This window comes from Amphiprion ocellaris, chromosome 11, assembly GCF_022539595.1.
Source record: "Amphiprion ocellaris isolate individual 3 ecotype Okinawa chromosome 11, ASM2253959v1, whole genome shotgun sequence".
NCBI classification, from domain to species: domain Eukaryota; kingdom Metazoa; phylum Chordata; class Actinopteri; family Pomacentridae; genus Amphiprion; species Amphiprion ocellaris.
The window spans coordinates 6887794-6908482 of NC_072776.1; the positions used below are offsets into that span (position 1 = coordinate 6887794).

General features: G+C 40.8%; 1 protein-coding gene across 1 annotated transcript; it reads left to right on the forward strand.

The window, feature by feature from the left end:
• Window positions 1-10406: 10406 nt before the first annotated feature.
• Window positions 10407-16173, forward strand: ackr3a (atypical chemokine receptor 3a). The gene is made up of 2 exons (XM_023285929.3): window positions 10407-10565; window positions 13559-16173. The coding sequence occupies exon 2, from the start codon at window positions 13628-13630 to the stop codon at window positions 14759-14761; it is 1134 nt and encodes a 377-aa protein (XP_023141697.2). The 5' UTR covers window positions 10407-10565; window positions 13559-13627; the 3' UTR covers window positions 14762-16173.
• Window positions 16174-20689: the final 4516 nt, after the last annotated feature.

The window sequence follows — 20689 nt, forward strand, 5'->3', positions numbered from 1 at the left end:
TCTAAGCTAACCAGCTGCTGATACAGCTGTGAAACAATAGTGAGTAAGTGTATTTCCCAACATGCCGGAATATTCTTTTAAAGGATTGTGATAAATGCAGATGTGGAAAAATGTATCGCACAAATATTTCTTCTTCTAAGTCTTGTTGCTGCTGTGAGCCAGATGTGATTGATTGTCCTTTGTTGGCTTTCGGGTGTTTGATTAGGCCATAAATCGGCCCTTGTGTTTGCACCAGATGTCACAGGGTTAACAACAGGGCAGCCATTAAACACTATGACCCACAACAGACAGAGAGGGAGAGGTGGCAAAGAGCGGGAGAAAAAAGAGGTCGAGTGAGAAATGAGGCAAATTATTTATACCATCCATCCTCTCACTCTTTCAGTGGTCACATTAAAATCCAATCAATTACACCGCGACAGAAAAACGCAGCTTGTCGAACTTTGCCAGTGCGTATGAAAGAGAGCGAGTCCATGTGTGCATGTACGTGAGGTTAATGAGGCACCGTTCAGGCCGGTTATATTAAGATTGGCAGCAGGAAAGGTTTGTAATGAAGAACTACCGGCGTTAACTTTTATGCTCCAACCCTCCAACTGCCCCCTTTTACCTTCGTATCACAGAGTGTCCATTGTATGCTCCCCATCATTATGGAACCGAGGAATTCCCTCTGACATCCGAGCACAATCATCCCCCAAAGTGCTCAGATCACAGTAGCCTCTTAAATCAAGCTTTTCTAGCAACATGTAGATAGATTCCCTCAATGTTTTTTTTTAAGGAGAAATCTCGCCAAGATTGATAGTCGAGCAAAATGCTTCTTTACATTTCTCTTTGTCAAACATACAGCTTTGTTAAAAAGGTTTTACTTGGGGGGATAACTTACTTGTAGATGGATTACACACGTGGCACACAAGATGAAATACTTGAGGTTCATCTGCCTTTAGCATGATGGGAAATAAAGCATTTTTATGGTTTTATTTTCTCATAAATTTAGGTTATAAACTACTTGAATAAGTTCACACTTCTCTGTGTGTGTGCATCAAAGAGAAACTTCTCGAAGTCCAGTGCTTGTGATCACGACCTGCACAGCTGCTTGGAAAAATATTAAAAGGGCAGCCTATAACAGCTGTGGAGGAACACAACCACAAATAGAGCCAAGGAGCTCCACACAAAGTCCAAAAAAGGAGTGAAAAACACGGGTGAAAAAATAATAACAAACACCAGCTCCTTCCTCTTTTCATGAACTCCTGCAGGATGTGTCTTTCATCCCTCGTTCATTTCATCCTCATCTCCATCCTTCTTTTGTGTTAGTCCACTCCTCTCACCGATGTGAAAATACACAGGAAACTTTTACCACAATGGGACTTTTCACACATCTTTTCGCTCAACGGGGATTTGAATGTTCGCTGGAGATGCATTTCTCAGCGGACCGGTGGGTAGTTCACCACATGTAAACACAAATTAAGCTCCTGACAGGCATTTCGCTCAGCTCAGCTGGCAGTGATAGGGCCCAGGCAAGCCTGCACTTTGCAACTTTGAAACTCTTACACGGAAGGCCTGCCATCACAGTTCTGATGAATTAATGTTCGTCAGGCCATTGGCTTCCATTCATGCTGTGATGTATCGGGTGCCTGGTACTGGGAGGCTGACGTGAGGCTGCAAAGCTGTTTCGTATTTACAAGCCAAGGTTGAGTGTGGCTGGGAGGCTCACAGAGGTTCTTTTGGTGGTTTGGGGCATCAGAGTGACAGGGTTAAGACTCCAGTCAGCCATTACGCTCCTCTTTAAATCCTTTGCTGTATAGTAATGAGAAGCAGATCTCTACTATCTCCACCACAAGCTGCAGAGTGATACACGAAACAGACACATGGTGAACACAACACATCCTGTCTCTCACTTGCTCCGACTCTTCTTTCATTTCTATCTGGTTCCAGCCTCTTTCTGGCTTTTGTTTCATGAATCTTCCTCAGATTTTTACCACTGTCACACATCAGTATAAGCAATGAAAGACGACAAATGGCTTTATATGTTTTGTCTGAGTGTAATAGCTGTAACTAAGCTCAGAATTATAGATGTGACTGAGGAAAGACTAGATGAATGGGAGTGCTAGTGCTAGTGCCCCTTGCTAGGAGCTGCAGGCACAGAGGGCTCAGCTCCAGATGCTGGCTGGGTTGCCACATCCTGGCTGTAATCCCCCTGCAGTGCTGCATTTACTCTTGTGTTTGAGATTGGTCGAGAGACCCTGAATGGAAAACACCTGGGACAGAGAAAAGTGACTCGAGGTGATTTTCCATCACATGTTGCTTTTGTGAATTTGATAATTTATTGCCTCAGGGGCATTTATCTGAAGGACATTGTATTTACAGTGTATCGCCATTTAGATCTTTTTTCCATTAAACTACGTCAGGCATCATTCTGCGAGCATGTTTATCTACATTATTTATTCCATCATCTTGTTTGAGTACTGTGGGGTCGTGTTTATATCCAATAAAACCCGCAGTGTTTGGTTTTCTTTTAGAGCTCACGCTCCTATAAAACTTGTCATTCCGTGTTTGCAACAGAAATGTCATTTTGTCTATGTTAAATGAGCCAGTTGTTGCAACTTAAGAGTTTAAACTCTGAGGTAAACCTTGAACCTCGCAGTAAGTTTGCACTGAGGCTTTCATGTATGGCAGAAGGTTAGCAAGACACCTACAGGTAATGCAGTCGGTGAAGCTATGGCTGCAGGCTTCTCTAAAACACTGCTGCATTCCAGTGGCGCTGATAGTCCATTTTTCACTTAGCGTGACAGGACAATAGGGGTGAAAGTTACCCACCATATCTGTGAACTTTGTGTCAGCAGCATGAAAAGGCAGCGTGTTTTAGAGCACACATCAGGAATTGTGAAGATAGAATTACTAGATTAGAGCTGCAGTCCTCAGGGTACACACAGAGATGGACACCTTCTCATGCAGCCTGTGGACAGATTCTGTCATTCTCTCATCCATACTGGACACTCACTGTCCCTTGGGGCAAAGCTTTTCCTCAGCTAGTACCTATCCTCTGCATGATCCCCATGACCTGACTCGTATTAATGAACACAAGTGAGTGTTTGGTGTGTGTGCGTGCAAGTGTGGGGGTGTAAAGCTTAGGGGGGGAAGCAGAACTTGCTCTTTGTTTGAGTTACTACAGCGTGCAGAGATGATAGACAAAGTCAATGGACTGTATGAGCCGCAGCCGGTCATGGTCAACAGCTAGGCATGAAGGCATTGACAGATTGACTGAGGTCAGAGGAAGAGAGAGAAGAGACAGAGCGAAGAGAATGCTTTTCCAGACATCAAGAGAAAAACAAGGAAAATAATGTTCAAATCTCTGATATTAAAAATGTTTTCTTTGTGCATGTGAACGCTCTCACAGAGCATTATCACTTATCGCTACCGTTCCTCAGCAGCGTTTTGGAGTGTTTCTGCATCTTTCAGCTCATTGTTTTAGCCAGTTTCGGTTCACTTTTACAGCTCTCATCAGCTTCAGCTCCAAAAAGTCCACTGAAATAACGCTGCAAGCATACAGAGAAAATTACCAACTAGCTCTGGAACCTACATGAGCCACAATATTACAACCACCTGCCTGGTATTGTGTAAGGCCTCCAAATTCAGCCATAGCAGCTCTGACCCTGGTATGGACATGGTACATTTGAGGGTATCCGTTTTGTCTGGATGCACCGTGAAATTGGCATCCAGCTCTTTGAGTTCTGTGGGTTGCAGAGTCTTGTTTTAGTCGCCGTGGACGCCCGACTTAATTGAAATCTACAGAGTTTGGAGTCTGGGTCAATGCCTTGGGCTCTTTGTCGTGTTCCTGAGCAGTTTGCATTGTGGCAGGATGCATTGTCCTGCTGGGGGAGGCTGCTGGCGTCAGCGAGTGCCGTTGCCATGGCGGGAAGGGGGTGGGCGCTTGGTCAGCAACAATGTTTAGGTAGGTGGTACGTGTCAAAGTAACAGCACCATGAATGCCAAGAGCCAAAGTTTCCCAGCAGAACATTGAATTGTAATGAGATAATTAATGGTTTTCCACTGCACCTGTCAGAGGTTTTATTGTTGTGGCTGATGAGCGTAGTGGATCATTTAGCAGCTTTTCAGGGCTGAATATTTCCCAGGGAGTTGATGGGTATCAAAAAGGACAAGGATTAGAGGATACAGTCATCATAAATTCTAAATTCAAATAAATAATTATGTTGCTCTGTGTGTGTTTGGTGATCGTTTGCTAATGTGTGTTTGTTTTTTGTTTTTTTGTTTTTTAACCCTCTTGTTGTCCTCATTTACGGGCACCAAAAAATATTGTTTCCTTGTCCAAAAAAAAAAAAAAAAAATCAAAAAATTCAGCAAAAAAATAAAAAATTCCCCAAATTTCTGAAAATTTGAAAAACCTTCAGGAAGAAAATTCCAATAATTCCTTAAAAGTTTCCCTTAAAAGTTTGATTTTTTAAAAAATCCCCCAAACTTGGCAAGAAAATATTTTCAAAAATTGAGTAAAAATCTTCCAAAAAAAAAATCCTAAAAATATCTAAAGTGACTACATATATATCAGTAAAACTTCTATTATTTTCTTTAAGAACATTCACAAAAAATCAACTAAAATCCAGCAAAATTCGCTGGATTTAGATTTTTTTGATTTTTTTTGTGAATGTTCTCAAGAAACATTTTTAACATTTCTTTTTTCCACCAAAAAATGTTCAAAGATTTTCCAAAAATGTTGAAAATGTGGCCATCAGAAGTTTCACTGTGAAAATGTATTTTTTTTCCCACATTTTCAAACTTTAAAACGGGTCAATTTTGACCCGTAGGACGACATGAGGGTTAAAAGCAGTCAGTACGTGATATTTTCACTGCTCTCATATGGCCAAAAGTATAGGTTTAAGAATGCATTTCACAGGCTTTGTATAACTATAAAAGCTTTTTGTTGTATCTTCACTTTTTTTTTTTGTTATGTTTGACATCTGAGCCGTTCTCAGGTTTCACTCAGATTCATGGGCTGGTGTTAGGGATGCTCTGTCAATGTGAGGAATGCCTCGACCGCTACATTTCCCAACAGGGACGCAGTCTTTCTGCCAAACATGCACCTGCACGAACAGATCCCAGAGAGACACAAAAGATCACCTCATCACCAGCATGAAGAATATCAGCAGTGACCAAAAACTGGCTCAAACACTCGAGACAACACTGGAGAGATGTCTGCCAAACTGTTGTCCTTTCATCCAGTCCCTGCGCTCACGGCTTTCAGCCTCACTCACGCGAGGCCCTTCTTCATTTGAAAGATAATTGTAAATGAATAAATAATTGAGTGAAAAATGAGTGAGGCTGGAGGAGGAATGTGAGGGAGTGGAGAAATGCACGAGGGAGCCTCAGAGCAGGAGGGGAGGTCGGCTGGTAACAATGCGGTTGAGAAAGAGTTTGAGAGGGACCCTCTGAATGGGCATTTGCACGAAAATAGACTGTGTCTGTCAGACCCACCGCCATGACGCAGGGCTAGACTACAATAGAAGTAGCGGGCTTTTGGAATAAGTCTTGGAATCTTTCTTCCCCTGTTTTCCTTTTAGCTTTTCTCATGCACACAACCGCCCACCCCACTTGTTCTTTTGCGTCTTTGCAAAACGGTTTCCTCTTGTAGTTTCCTAACCTTTTACTTATCCCTACCTCTTGATTGTTTTGTTTATCCTGTTTGTAGCTGGCCTTGTCTGTAAGACTTTAAGAGAAAAGCCCAATGCTTACTTCAGAACTGCGCTTGAGTAATAGAAAATAACGATTCTTTATCTAAACAGTGTTTTGTTCTGAGCCTGAACACACAAAAGGAGCAAAACTCTGCACCCCGTGGAGTCCCGGGAACTTTGATGAAGACAAGTCTGTTTCGCTCAGCCTAAATTCTTTGACCTATTTGTGTCAGGGAGAGTTTTATAGTCTGTACAACACAAGACACCTTTGACTTCTTGATTTTGAATTCACAAAAGGAAGAACAAATAAAGAACAAAAAGCACAAAAGAATAGAGCTTCCTCTTCCAGAACTGCAGGAGCAAGATGTAAACACAACACTAGCATATGTTTTAGAAGGTTGTTTTTTATGCAAACAGGCACTGATTTGCACATTTTGTGGATATGGAGCGATATCTTTGTCATGTTTTTCATTATTATTGAATTTATGACCAATATTTAGTCTTTTTTGTGGTCTGCTTTGGTCTCAACCAAGCAAACCTCTGCAGGAAATATTGGGCTCCAGTTGTTCCACTATGTTCACCAGACACTAACTTTGTCACTTGGAGCCCAACAGCTACAGTTTATTTCAGGGGTGTCAAACTCATTTTAGTTCAAGGGCCACATTCAGCCCAATTTGATCTGAAGTGGGCTGGACCAGTTAAATTACAGCATATAAACCCATAAAACTCCAATTTTTTCCTTGGATTTTGTGCAAAAAAGGATGTTCTTCAAATGTTCGTATTTAATAAACAAAACATTATGAACAACCAGAAGTTTCTTCAGAAAAATAAATTCAATTTCAGTAATAATATGCCTCAGTTTATCATTTACACATTGCAACTTACAGATCACAGAGTGTCTACAAACATTTAGTCATGATTAAAACAACAACGGTCGGACAAGAAGAGACAAAAAACATCAAAAAAACAAGACAAAATATTACAAGAATGAGACACAAAATGACAACAACGAGAACAAAACGACAAAAAATTAGACAAACAATATGAAACAAAACAGAAAAGAGACAAAAAATTTGGCAAAAAAAGTTGCAATGCGCCAAAAAAATGGACAAACAACAAAAATGAGGCAAAAAATTGCACAAAACGACACACGAAACAATGATTAAAGTGAAACAAAGTGAGAAAAAAAGACAAAAAAATATAAGCATGACAAGGAAACAAAATTACAAAAACATGAGACAAATGACAAAATAAGACAAAAAACAACAAAAACAAGACAAAATATTACAAAAATAAGACAAAGCGACAAAAGAACAATGAGCGATATAATATTTCACTTTATGATCAAAACAACTTGTCTAGAATTTATTTTAAATTTATAGTTTTACAAATTTACAGTCTGCAGTTAATGTCTTCTCTGTAATTTTTACTCTTTATAAAATCATCCCACAGGCCGGATTGGACCCTCTGGCGGGCCAGTTTTGGGCCTGCGGGCCGCATGTTTGACACCCCTGATATAGTTTGTAGAGAGTTTAGTCTTTCAAATGATTCCTGCAGGTTCACGAGAATAAATCGGTGTAAAAAAAGAAAGTCAAACCAAACAATAGTCAATAACTGTGTGGCTTAAGTTAGTTTCATTTGCCCCAACACATTGATGCTATTTTGTTGCAGCTTTTGGCTTATTGCTGTATCTTTATGTTTGTTCCTAATATCTAACCAGTGCAGTTCCAATTAGATACTAGCAAAAAGTCTGTAGGCTTTATTGGCCTTTTGTCAAACACCACACACACACATTCACCCCTGCTGTTCCCACTCCGGCCTCCCTGTGAATGAGGACTGCAGAACAGAGGTTGGCAGCAATGTTCAGGGCTACGGATGCTTATCAGAAAGGCTTACAAATCCCCCCCGATGCTCCTGATATGGAGGACAATGGGTATGCGTGCGTAGTGGGAGCTCTCTTTAAAGCCTCATTGAAAATGACTTCACTACTTTGCTTCTTTAATGAGGTCAGGGAAGCCTGCTGGCTGTATTTCATCACTGAGTACAAGGCATACAGTCATAATAAACTTTAGCTGGGTGACCTGTACGAGTCAGCGATATCGCCTTCTTAAGGAAACACGCTGGACACACTGTACCTGGTTAAGTCAATATTTCACTCATTGAACGCCACATCAAAAGATGGAATTTCCTTTCAGCTCAATCAAAGTATATTATCATGATTTGTCAAAGCAAACGTCTTCCATCAGCGCATTCCTGCAACGAATGCCAAAGTTTCTGCTTCTTTTTGTCATCCTGTCTTTGTGCTGAACTTGGGGTTAATTGGCCTGGTGGGAGCAGCTGTGAGGCCACCAGAGTTGCAGGTGAGCTTTCAGTAAACACACGAGCCTCCCACGCAGCTTTGTCCTGCTTCCAAAGAATGTTCACGCATTGAGACTCAATAAGGCTCAAACAATATAGGAACAACAGGCCGATTAAGGACAAGCATCACGTTGGTTTAAAAAAAGAAAAAAAGTACTTCTTTGGCTCTGAATTTGGTCAGATTGATGAAAATGACATTCGACTGGAACAGAGACTAAACCACGAATGTGACTTTGGTGTTCGTTACTGGGAGGGCGTTTTCAGTTATCTCTGTGAGCCTGAACGTTGGGTTTAACCCACTTGTTGGTTGTGGGTGGAAGCAGGTGGTAGTGGAAGTGGTTTACTGGGTGTCTGAAACTTTGGTTTCATATTGAGGTGACTGGGGTGGGGCGCCACAGGAAGCACAAAGAGCTGCCCTGTGGTTTAATTTGACTGTTGCATATTAGATTTACTGCACATTAACCTCACATGTTGAAGTTTATAGGTCGATATTATTTTATCAACAGTAAAATTCCAGTGTTATGCAAAACGCTATACCATAAAGCTATAGAAAAACACAATATTACTGCCTTTTATCTGATTATATTACCTTTTCTACTGTTCCCATACATTAAAATACATGCTTTGCATAATGACATAAGAAGAATTTGCAATATTATTCTGCACATAAAATATTAAGTTATTCACAGGGATGGTAGGACTGAGGGAGAATAATTTCATAGAAAAACTTGGATGTGGCGCCTTACAATTTCATGCTAATTTATATTCATACATCATTAAATAAATAAAGTGTATAAAAACACTTGTGCAGCATCTAAGCAGATAGAAGAGGTGACAAACTGTAGTTTCTTAAATCTGCATGTATTATGCAGTATTATTGCATTTTTTGTACATGATAGAAACTTTCCAAAAAGCCTTATTTTGATTATAGAAATGCAAATATCATGCTATATATTGGCATACTTTACAAAGAGTAACAATACACATGCATTAAATGGTTTGTTAGGGACACATAAGTACATTTCCTGCATTCAGATATACTTTTTTTTGGCGTAAAATCCACTTTACCCAAAACCTAATACATTAGAACATGGGTGTCAAACATGCGGCCTGCGGGCCGAAATCGGCCCTCCAGAGGGTCCAGTCCGGCCCTCAGAGTGTAAAAATTACAGAAGACATTAACTGCAATTTGTAAATTTTTAAAACTATAAATTTAAAATAATTTCTAGACCATGACAAGTTGTTTTGATCATAAAGTAAAATACTAGATTGTTCATTGCTCTTTTCATTTTGTGTCTCATTTTTGTTTTTGTTGTTATTTGTCTGACTTTTGTTGATTGTCTCACGTGTTTGTCCTTTTGTTTCTGGTTTTTGTCATTTTGTGTTTCCTTTTTTGTCTTGCTTGTGTTTTTTGTCTTCTTTTTGTCATTTTGTGTTTTGCTTTATTCGTTTTGTGTATTGTTATTTTGTTTTTTTGTCTCGCTTGTGTTGTTAGTCTATTTTTTGTCATTTTGTTTCTCTCTTTTGTAATTTTTGGTCTCGTTTGTGTCATTTGTGTAATTTTTTGCCACGTTTTTGTCGTCTGTCCATTTTTTGTCACTTTGTAACTTTTTTTGTCTAATTTTTTGTTTCTTTTTTGTTTTGTTTCTTGTCGTTTGTCTCATTTTTTGTCGTTTTGCATCTCGTTTTTGACATTTTGCATCTCATTTTTGTGATATTTGTCTCTTTTTTAATGTCTTTTTTTGTCTGACTTCTGTCGTTTTGATCACAAAGTAAAATATTATATCATTCAGTTCCAGATACATGTGACTAAATGTTGTGTTCCTTTGTAGAAACTCTGTGATCTGTAAGTTGTAATGTATAAATGATAAACTGAGGCATAATGTTGCTGAAATTGAACCTTTTTTCCTTAAGAAATTCCCTAAATGTGAACATTTATCTACTGTTTTGCACTAAAACAAAGGAAACGTTTGGAGTTGTGGTCATGTATAGATTATTATGCTGTGACTTTGGTCCACTGGAGATGAAATTGGGCTGAATGCGTCCCTGAACTAGAATGAGTTTGACACCTCTGCATTAGGAGAACAGAATAACAGCATCTCCTATTTGCAGTGCAGTGCATGACAAGTTGTAAACACGAACAGACCAACGCACGCTTGCCTGAAATAACATACAACGTTGGGTAATGTTGCCTGAACCTTTGTTTAATATTCATGGTGCGTCGCAAGCAGGAAATTCCGCATTTTCTTATTTTCTTCTTGGCTCGAAACTCGCTCGTCCGTTTGGTGTTTATCAAATGCCTGAGGTGATGCCATGTCAATACGCAGCACTGTTAGGACCAGCCTTGGAGGCGTAGCTCCGCAGAGTATCAGCAAGTGCAGAACAAGGAACAGATCCACATTCATGTGAAGGAGGCGGAGGGAAGCGCAGGCAAGTTTTCATGCCACGGAGCTGAAGTTATCCTTCAACATCAAATCTAACCGCAAACAAATCTGTTCTTCCAAACAGAAGAGGAGATTTCAGAGGGAACAGGTAAGCTGCTTAGTGGAGCTGCTGTTAGGCGGGGAAAGGGTTGTTTTTCGGCTTTCTAACACTTCTTTGAAGATGAGATGCGATTTTTAACTGCTTACTCTTTGTGTAAAACTGGCAAAGGAGTTCCATCTGATCATTTCTTAAACTGTTTATCGGTGCAGAAATACGCGCTGAATATTGTTCCTGAAAAAGAAATGTAAATTCAGGAAAATTTGAGTAATTTTGGTCGCTTTCCATCTTTCCAGCCTGTTTATTTGCCTCCCCATTCAAACCCCGAGTCAAGCTTCTGTGTACCAAGCTCAGATCTGATAACAGAAGTTTGTTTCCAGCCTGATATAAATCAACAATACAACAATAACACTGAATGTGTTTGCCGTCAGCAGCAGTCTGGGATCTTTCGTTGGATTTGGCGCTTGTGCGTCATTACGCGCAAAACAACACTTTTTTTGCTGTTAATCTGCACGGAAACATTCTGTCCTGTCTTAGAAAGGGGAAGATTTTTATCCTACTGTAAAGCCAGTAGATCAAGACTGACAGGAGAAACTTCTGACCAGCATGCTGCACCTGCACTGCTCTTGTCGGCAGCATTTGCACATGAAAATGGCCTTTTATTTTCTGTGTATTGAGAAACAAAAGACGTTTTCGCCTAATTTGTAACTGGATGCTCTTTGGCTACAGAGAAAAGAAAGAGATTCACTGAGAGTTACAGTGAAATAGAGGCAGAGCTGGGCTTCATGTGCTCTCTGTGTTATCTGATGGTGTGAGTGTTAAAAGGTTAATTAGCTTGAAGCCTGTGGGGCTACTTGGCACCTCCAGGTAGTTTCCATATAATATAAGGGGAATTAGACAGAAACTATTGAGGGAGATTATCTCTGCTTAGAAAATCCCCCCATTAGAATGAGTAGCACTCCCGGGCGTCTCGAAATAATTGAAAGTAAAATTAAATGTGAGGCATCTGACATCCCTTCAAACAGCTGTATCAAGCTGCCTGTAGTGTGTTTGGTATTAGTAGTATTAAATTTCAAGAAAATGTAGTGCTACTGAATATTAATGTAGTCTGTTCTGGGTACAAGTCCTGCTTTTAAAGGTAGTAACACAGAGAAGTGTTTATCAGATCTATTTAAAGAAAGAAATCAACCATGGCCTCTTTTTATGACTGTAGATAGAATTTTAAATTGTGTGAACTGTTAAAAGATACAACAACCACATTGGAATGTCTGTTTTTGCGTAATGTGGTGTTTTAATAGCTGAAAATATTAAGCCACTTCATCACATTAGTGTAAAAATAATTTATAAATCAAATCAACTATTTCCGTAAAGCTGTTTTCCTCATTAATTTTCAACATTTCCCCAACAGCAGTAGTGATTTCACCATACTGTTTATGGTAAAACCACCACCAGATTACATATTTATGTGATCTGACAATATGATGTCATATCAACCAACTGCAGTTAATGAGAGTCTTATATTACTGTGTATTAGGTCACCATTAAAGTTTTATTACAATTGGATAAGCATGTAAACAACATTTAATGTTGATTTTAACTGCTTCACATACCAATGATTTGTTTAATCTGCAACTATTTATCATCTGTTTTCAAGCAAATTGGCAAAATAACTCACAATGAATAAAAAGAGGATAATATTATCCTCTTGATTTGTCATATAACTGAGTTTTAAGAGGTAAAAAATGGAAAAAACACAGTTAAACAGACTGCAGATACCAGAGGCAGACATGACCCTCTCCAGACAGCTGCACATCTTAACATGTTCCAGGTGTTCTTGTGTATCCTTATTTTCATCTTGCCCCTTTCTTTCATCATCATCTGCCACTTTGTGCCAATTATCCTGTGTGCAGCGCAAGTCTCCTACGCAGACAGATGTCTGAGGTGGTCACATTTCACTGCTCTCTGGCCTGCTGTGTCAGGCCAGTGGTCAGTGACCCTCGTTTTAAGCGTGTTTGGACCATTTTGCAGGCGTCAAGCCTCCCCGCTGCTGCCTGCACACAATTCACTCCGCGGGTGTACGAGTCAGTCAGGGGCAACGGTGGGGTTAAGCAAGACGTGTTCTTGGTTTTGATCTATCACCTTTCACCTCTGATCTTTCACACTGTGGCAGGCTGACAGTTAGCTGAGAGAGACATCACAGCGCTGTGAGTGCAGGCCATGCAGGGGTGAACATGTCAGCGGTCCATCAAGCTCGAGACGATCTTGCTAAATTATTATCATGCCAATGCGCTCTAGACTGCTACTTCTAATTTCTGTCACTTCAGTATCTGCATATATGCACCCTGCATTTGAAATTGTGCGCATGTGTTCCTGTGTTATAAGACTCAGATGTTGTAAAATGACGTACTGGAGATTATGAGCAGCGTTTGTCTTTGATCATCTGGGTGGTGACAGCTGATCTCTTGCCCTCTCTTTGCTAGCTTCATGAGTAGAAAAAAAACATGGGATTCATTTTTTTTTTTTTTTTTACCATAACAAGCATGTTATAGGAAAAAAATTCTTTTAAAGTGGCATCAAGTTTCCCACCCTGACCAGTGCTTTATCTTGGAATGCCCGGAACGCTCCGGAAATACACCCTGTTTGGATTTCTCGAACCCACTTCCTCATGTCTAATCTGCACTCTGTGCTTGTGGAGCTAATGTAAACATTTATTGTGCTGCCCCCGACTGCCCATCAATCACAGAAAACTCCACCGTTTGTGACACGATAACAGAGAGCTGCTATTAACTCATGAAAGCACTGTTTTAACAAGTTAACCGCATTAAGATTCTTTAGGATCTGGTGGCATACCACAAGTGGGTTTATGTTTTATTAGCTCATGCAGTCCACATGCGTAAAACAAGCCGTGCTTTATGCAACAGAAAATTGCTTTTTAAATATAATGCAGAAGGTTACATGAAAAACTGCTCGTATTTGGCAGTCGGACCTCTATCAAGATGAATGTGTGTTACAAGAAATGATGATTTAATGTCATGTTTTTACAGGATCTCTCCCAGTCAGAGGCGGTGTGCGTTACCTCCCAGTGGTCTGTGGTCCTCTCCGACTGCTGAAAAATGAGTCTAAGCACCAGTGAGCTGGAGGACCTGTGGGAGTCGTTCGGGGACTTGAACTTCTCGGAGACTTTTAGCAACATATCAAGTGTGGACGCGATGGTGTGTGCAACTGCGTTCAACCGCAGCGCTCTGCTGTACTCCATGTGTGTCCTCTACACCTTCATCTTCATCGTGGGTCTGGCTGCTAACGCTCTGGTCCTCTGGGTGAACCTCCGCGCACAAAGAGACTCCACCCCTCGCCACGAGACGCACATGTACATCGCTCACCTGGCGGTTGCTGATCTGTGTGTGTGCGCGACTCTGCCTGTGTGGGTGAGCTCGCTGGCCCAGCATGGCCACTGGCCTTTTGGTGAAGTGGCCTGTAAACTCACACACCTGCTTTTTTCCGTCAACCTCTTCGGCAGCATCTTTTTCCTGGCCTGCATGAGCGTGGACCGTTATGTGAGCGTGACGCAGCACGGAGATGAGGGAAGCGCGCGCAGGAAGCTGATGCGCCGTGGCGCATGTGTCGGGGTGTGGCTGCTGGCGCTGGTGGCCTCCCTGCCCGACACCTACTTCCTGCGCACTGTCAAGTCAACACACGGGGACACCATGCTGTGCCGGCCTGTGTACCCAGAGGAAAACCCCAGGGAGTGGATGGTGGGAGTGCAGCTGAGCTTCATCCTGCTGGGCTTTGTCCTCCCCTTCCCTGTCATTGCAGTGTTTTATGCCCTGCTGGCCAAAGCTTTTAACCGCTCCTCGTCTTCTTCATCGTCTTCCCCAGTAGAGCAGGAGCGTCGTGTGAGCCGCAGGGTGATCCTGGCGTACATCGTGGTTTTCCTGGCCTGCTGGGGGCCCTACCACGGCGTCCTCCTGGCTGATGCCCTGTCACAGCTGGGCCTGGTGCCGCTGACCTGTGGCCTGGAGAATGTAATCTACGTGGCTTTACACCTCACCCAGTGCCTGTCCTTGCTCCACTGCTGTTTCAATCCCATCCTCTACAACTTCATCAACAGAAACTACCGCTACGACCTCATGAAGGCCTTCATTTTTAAATACTCTACTAGGACAGGCTTGGCGCGCCTCATCGAGGCTTCCAACATGTCCGAGACTGAATACTCTGCTGTAGCTGTAGAAAACCCACCGCAGATATGAACATTACAAAACTCAATGAGCATTTTTTTATATGTATCTAAATGATTCTGTTGCAAGGTAAACTGATGTTAGAGCTGATTTGCTCTGTCTGCTATCATGTTTGACATTAGATGACAGAAAACGAGAAGAAAATCCAGCGTCCTTTTCACCGAAAATTGCTTGAGTGAATGAAAAGCTTGAACACTGCAAAATGTAAACTCTGGTGGACTGATTGAAAAGCACTTAGAAAGCGGTTTCATTATAACAGCTGATACTGAAATCATAAAAATGTAGTCAGTCTAGTTGTAAAGCCAAAACAGTGACCGTAAATGTGTGAAATCATTGCCTTTACTGTGTATGTAGGATTGTATTGTGCGTGTGTGTGTTTGTGTGTGTGGTGTGCAGTGTACAGTGATCGTATCAGCAGAATATTATTGTTAATCTCTTTGTATCTAGTTGTATTTATATACATTTAAACTGTTTTGCCTCTTTAATGTTGTAATGCAAAGTCTTCACACACTGATGTCTGCTCCACTTCATACAACGCTGCCTCATCGTTACAGTTGTCGCCCACTGGCTCAGTGTTTTAGTCCTGCTGTCTCATTTTTAATCTTAACCTCACGTCACGTCAGCTGAACCCTTCAGACGGATCATTTGAATAATTCTGGTTTTTAAATCATGAAACAAATGTTTTTTTTTAAGCACACATATGCTTTTTACTGAGACTCAAATGGCAGGATTAATACCACTTTCCTGTCTGTAAACTAAAATATAAACCTACAGAAAGCTGCTGATGAGCTTAGCTTAGCCTACTAGCCTACCTGGTGGTCTGAATATTTCCAAACACTGTCTGGAGGTTTCAACTGAGACTACTGAGCTTAAAGAGCAGATACATGTAGCTCCTCGTTTTTTCCGAAAGCTATTTTATACAGTGTGTTGTATTGTCACTATATTTTGTGCAAGTAAAGGATGCACACGACCATGTGGTGTTGATTCTGACACAGACAGCAAAAACTTTATGACCAAATAACAGGACTGAATAGCTTTACTCCTCTCATGTAGGCAGCAGCTGTGGTTTGCAACACCCAAGTGTTTATTAGAGACCAAAAAAAAAAAAAACCCCCACCACGGCATTACTTTAGAGCCTGTACACATATGTGAGAGAGCCAAAAAATAACGTTTTATGTGTCATGAACATTACAGTTTACTCACTGTCTGTTGTAGAAAGCAGAATGTTATTTGGATGTGCTGACATAAATCACATTGTGTCACGTGATTGGTTACACATGTATGCTCTTACACTGAAAAGATTTCACGTTGCGATTAGAAAAGAGCGGAGACACGAACATGTGTCTACAAGACCAGAGGCATTCCTTTGACATTGTAATGTGTAACATGTTTTGTCATATATTAAATATAGAGAAAATGTTTCACCTCAGGGATTTCTTTGGTTTTTGTCAAAATAATCTCAAACTTAATATCCTCCAGACCTGAAAATACAGATTTTTTTTCTTTTTTTCATGGAGAAGCTCTGTTGGAACGCGTCTCAGGGAAGCTTTTGCAATTCAACTCGAGTCACTGAATTCCTTCAGAAAGCATGAAGCTTCAGATAAAACAAGTCAGTATCACTTTCTGTGGTTTATCTCAGCTGTCACGTCAACGACACACTGAAGTGTAGGCAAGTCACGGGTCACTTAAGGAGCGCTGGGTGGGCTTTTGGGATACATATTTTTAAATTATTGTCATTCAAAGACGGCAAGAGAAAAAACAGATGTTTTTCTTGCCACTTTCATCGAACAGGAGTCAGGCAGATGTTTTTTTGAGGGTCAGATGAGGAGACCGACGTCAGTTAGTTTGATTTCTATTGTGTTTTCTCATTTATTGAAACTAGAACAAAGGTATTTGGCTCCATCAAAAATGCCAACAGGCCTCCAACAACTCTTAACTTGCAGGATGGTGAAGAAAATTCATCACTGTAGGGCACCTTTAAGTCCAGCACAACTCCCCACCAGTTTCATCCTTAATATGCACGACAACCCTCCACTCAGCTGCCATTTGTGAAGATTTCAATATCTTCTGCTCGTAGTCGGCAGCTGCCTCCCATGGGACGATGAGCTCAATGAGGAACACCATCTTGACGGCCAGGAATTACACCACCATGTCTGAGCAGAAGGATGGTGGTGATCTCCCCGGGAGATCTTCCTGCCGAGGTCAACCCTCCTTTTTGCCTGAGGTGAGCAGTGTTGACGCAGCTCCGTCCAACGTCCCCTCCATATCCTGAGGAAATGCAGATTTTCCTTTCACTGTGGAGTCACTGTCAGTTGTATCCTCAAAATATAAATCATAGAAGTAGACACAACAGTCCCTCATTGCTTCCTATTTTTAACACTTTGGGATTACTTTGGACACACGTGTTCATCTTTTTTTCTAGCCTGTCACCTCTTGCCTACTTATTATCGGTGTGTTGACCTTCGTTCTCAGCATCTGGCCACATCACCAGCTGTAGAGACAGTATAGTTCTTTCTTACAAGATGTATTACAGGTTTGCTGTGGCCAGTGAAGAGCAGCTCATTACCAAAACAGCGGTGCAGGGATTCTGAAGGCCAATTTAAGTGAGGGCTCTAATGACACCCTTTCAGCTTCTTTCTCCTCTCAGACACTGCCTTGATCTTCTGGCACTCATAGTGGGGGGTGGTCACTCTCTGCTCTGCCTTTCTTTTGTGAATGATTTTCCCGACACAAGACTAGACACTTCTCTCCTGACCCGAACTCTATCAATATCTTCTTGATGTTGCACCCTGCTGATGGCTCTTTCCAGGTCAGTGAACTTCTATTAACTAACTCCTATTCAGCTTTTGGAGTCACTGGATTACTTCTGACAAAGCGTTGACACAGCAAGCAGATCCAAGAGTTATGGGCTTTAATTAAGTGCATGCACTAAAAACCTTTGTTGGGTTGTAAGTTAATTGAATGCAAATGTATTTAGGAATATGCACCACGTAAGCATATCAACTGAAGTGTTCTTTACTGCAGAGTGGAAACAGAAGCCCTCCAGAAGATGGGGTCTAAGATTAGGTACAAAAACAGTAGTTGTGTTAAAAAGAGTACTCCATTGATTCCACATTGCACCCCTGAGACACTGTTAGATTCTTAAAAGACAGTTTGAAAAAAACTAATAAAAGCATTGAAGCAGATATACTGCTTTTGCTAGTGGCATTACTTGAGGGAATTTTAGTTCGGTTTTAAAATCCTTCTAGACTAAAAACTCTCATCCATGTATTAAATTACATATCCAGACGTTTTCTGTGAAAATAATCCCTTCATGACATAGATGTAACGCTATACCATTGCTTCCTTTAGCTTGTGTGGATATATAAAGCCCCACTTCTTTCTCCACCCACCTATCTACCACTTCCTGCAGCTCAAGCACACCAGCTCACATATGCTACCGTTAAAAAGTGTGTGGTCACTTAGAAATGTCCTTATTTTTGAAAGAAAAGCATTTTTTTCCCCATGAAGATAACATTAAATGAATGATAAATACAGTCTAGACATTGTTAATGTGGTAAATGACTATTGTAGCTGTAAACAGCTGATTTTTAATGGAATATCTCCATAGAGGTACAGAGGAACATTTCCAGCAACCATCACTCCTGTGTTCTAATGCTACATTGTGTTAGCTAATGGTGTTGAAAGACTAACTGATGATTAGAAAACCCTTGTGCAGTTATGTTAGCACATGAATAAAAGTGTGAATTTTCATGGAGAACATGAAATTGTCTGTGTGACCCCAAAACTTTGAACAGTAGTGTAGATTCAGCTCAAACACTTTAAAGCTACTCTCACAATGGCGAGTTTTAATACTGGAGTAATTCAGTCAAACAAATTCGAAGTGGAAGCTGATGCTAAATAATAATAATTTGGAAAGTCTCACCCCTCAAGCTGACAGGATCGGTTTCACAAATTTCTTGCAATATGAAACTCCAAAAGTCTGAATCCATGTTTTTGAGGCTGTCATTGGTACACTGCAGCTTCAAGGAGGAAATTCTCAGCCACTGCAATGACTGCTTATTTTGCATGAAATGCGTCTTCTAAAATATAAAAACAAAGCACCCTTGGAAGTAGAAACCTTGATTTTCTCCGGAAGGGGTCGTATTCAGTTCTCTAAATACATCGGATTGCCACAAAGTAACTGCCACACAATGACTCTTGGGTGTTTTGGCCTCCAGAGTCAGGGGCCCTCTGGGCAGCTGCCCACTTTGCCTTTTTGGTAGTCCAGACTCGGACAAAGCTCATTAATCTAATTATCTATTCTATCAGTGTGTTTTATGCACAATGATATTGATCTATAGAGCTGAATCTAGGTTTAAAGGCAAGCGACGGTGTTAGCTCAACATGACATGAACATACAGACTGAAGATATACAGTCACATAGTATAAATAAGTATAAGTAAGATAAGGTACCATAATGATTTTCAGAATAAATGCCCCAGCCCAGTCTTTTTTAGGCTAACTTCCAATTTTAAAAAATAATGTAGTGCTACATTTATGCTTTAAATTGGTGAGCAGGAGGCTGTGTGATGTATGGAAGGGGGCTGGGTTTCACGTGCACACCACTGTGTGGTTAGGCAACAACAGCACATTGGTTGTAGTTAAACATTGTGGTTATGGTTCACTATAGATGAATACATCTCAAACCAATGCAAACTTTTCATGCACTAAACGAGACCACAACCTTGCTTCAACCATAATGAGTGCTGTGCGCATTTAAACAAAACCAAAAGAAAGTTTATTAGCAAGTTTGGATGTTTTGGTTGAAGAAAATGCCAACATTTCACTGATTTGTTATGGTCATATTTTTAAATTGCCAAGCATTTAGATTAACATTTCCTCATTGTATTAACAGAAAATGTAATCCGTCACAATTAAGTTTCCTTCAGTCATATTTGCTATTTGAAATTAGTTGTATGAATGTAATTTCTGGGAGATGGGGGTTGCTTAGGGTGAACGGATTGTAACACACACTTCTGCTGTTCCACAACTGGGCGGCCTATATTTTCCTTGGAATGAGCTTATGCTGTGAACTGCTGTGCTGCCTCGTACAGTTTGTCAGTTAGGATTTGCTTCTGATTCTTGTCTGCTACTATTACAAGTTGCTTTTTCAGGACGTGTCAAACAGTCGTGCTCTACAGAAACCCAAACACTCTGCGGGAGTAAAAACCAGCTACACTGAAGGATTCCCTTCACTTCCAGGAACGGTTTGCAGATTTCTGTTGTCACTATGAGGAACGCTCAGAAAAGTGTAGTTTCCAAAATGAAGAAAAGATTTTACAGCAAAATGTTTGAGCTGCAAAGAGGTCATTACAATCCAAATTATCCAAAACTGGTACTATCTGATATCCAGCTCAGCTTTTGTTTTACTTACAGCAGGTTGAGTTACAGCACACTCTAAATGGGGCTATCTGCTTTTGTTTGATTTAATAAGCACAGGTAATGGACCTAAGATGAAGTCTATTAATGGGGAGGAGTTTTTTTTACAGCATGATAGTCTCTAGAAGAGATAACATTAATGAATTATGAAACGGAGAGGAGGTGCAGAGGTGGAGAGTAATTTAGAGCAACTGGATCTTCTACTGCTGTCTTCAATAGGAGCACTTCTTGTAAATGTGCTGCGAATTTTGCATATTATTTTCACACAAACACTAAAGGCGTACTGTGAAACTGTAACATTATTGCTGGACCGTTTCCAGGCATTTAGAATATTTCAAAACAAGTCTCGACTTGCTCGGTTCAGTGTGGCAGGAATTTCACATGAGGACTTATGGTGAATAAAGGGTCTTGAATTATTAATGAAGCAGAAGAGGAAAGCACCAGCTGCTCATGCTCAGGGGGAGTTTTTGGTGCGAATATAAAGAAAGTCGAAGTGCAGGGTTAGTTTAGCACTTAATG

Bases quoted from the DNA above. Each gene is read 5' to 3' on its own strand.
- ackr3a (XM_023285929.3), top strand. From the start codon at position 13,628: ATGAGTCTAAGCACCAGTGAGCTGGAGGACCTGTGGGAGTCGTTCGGG.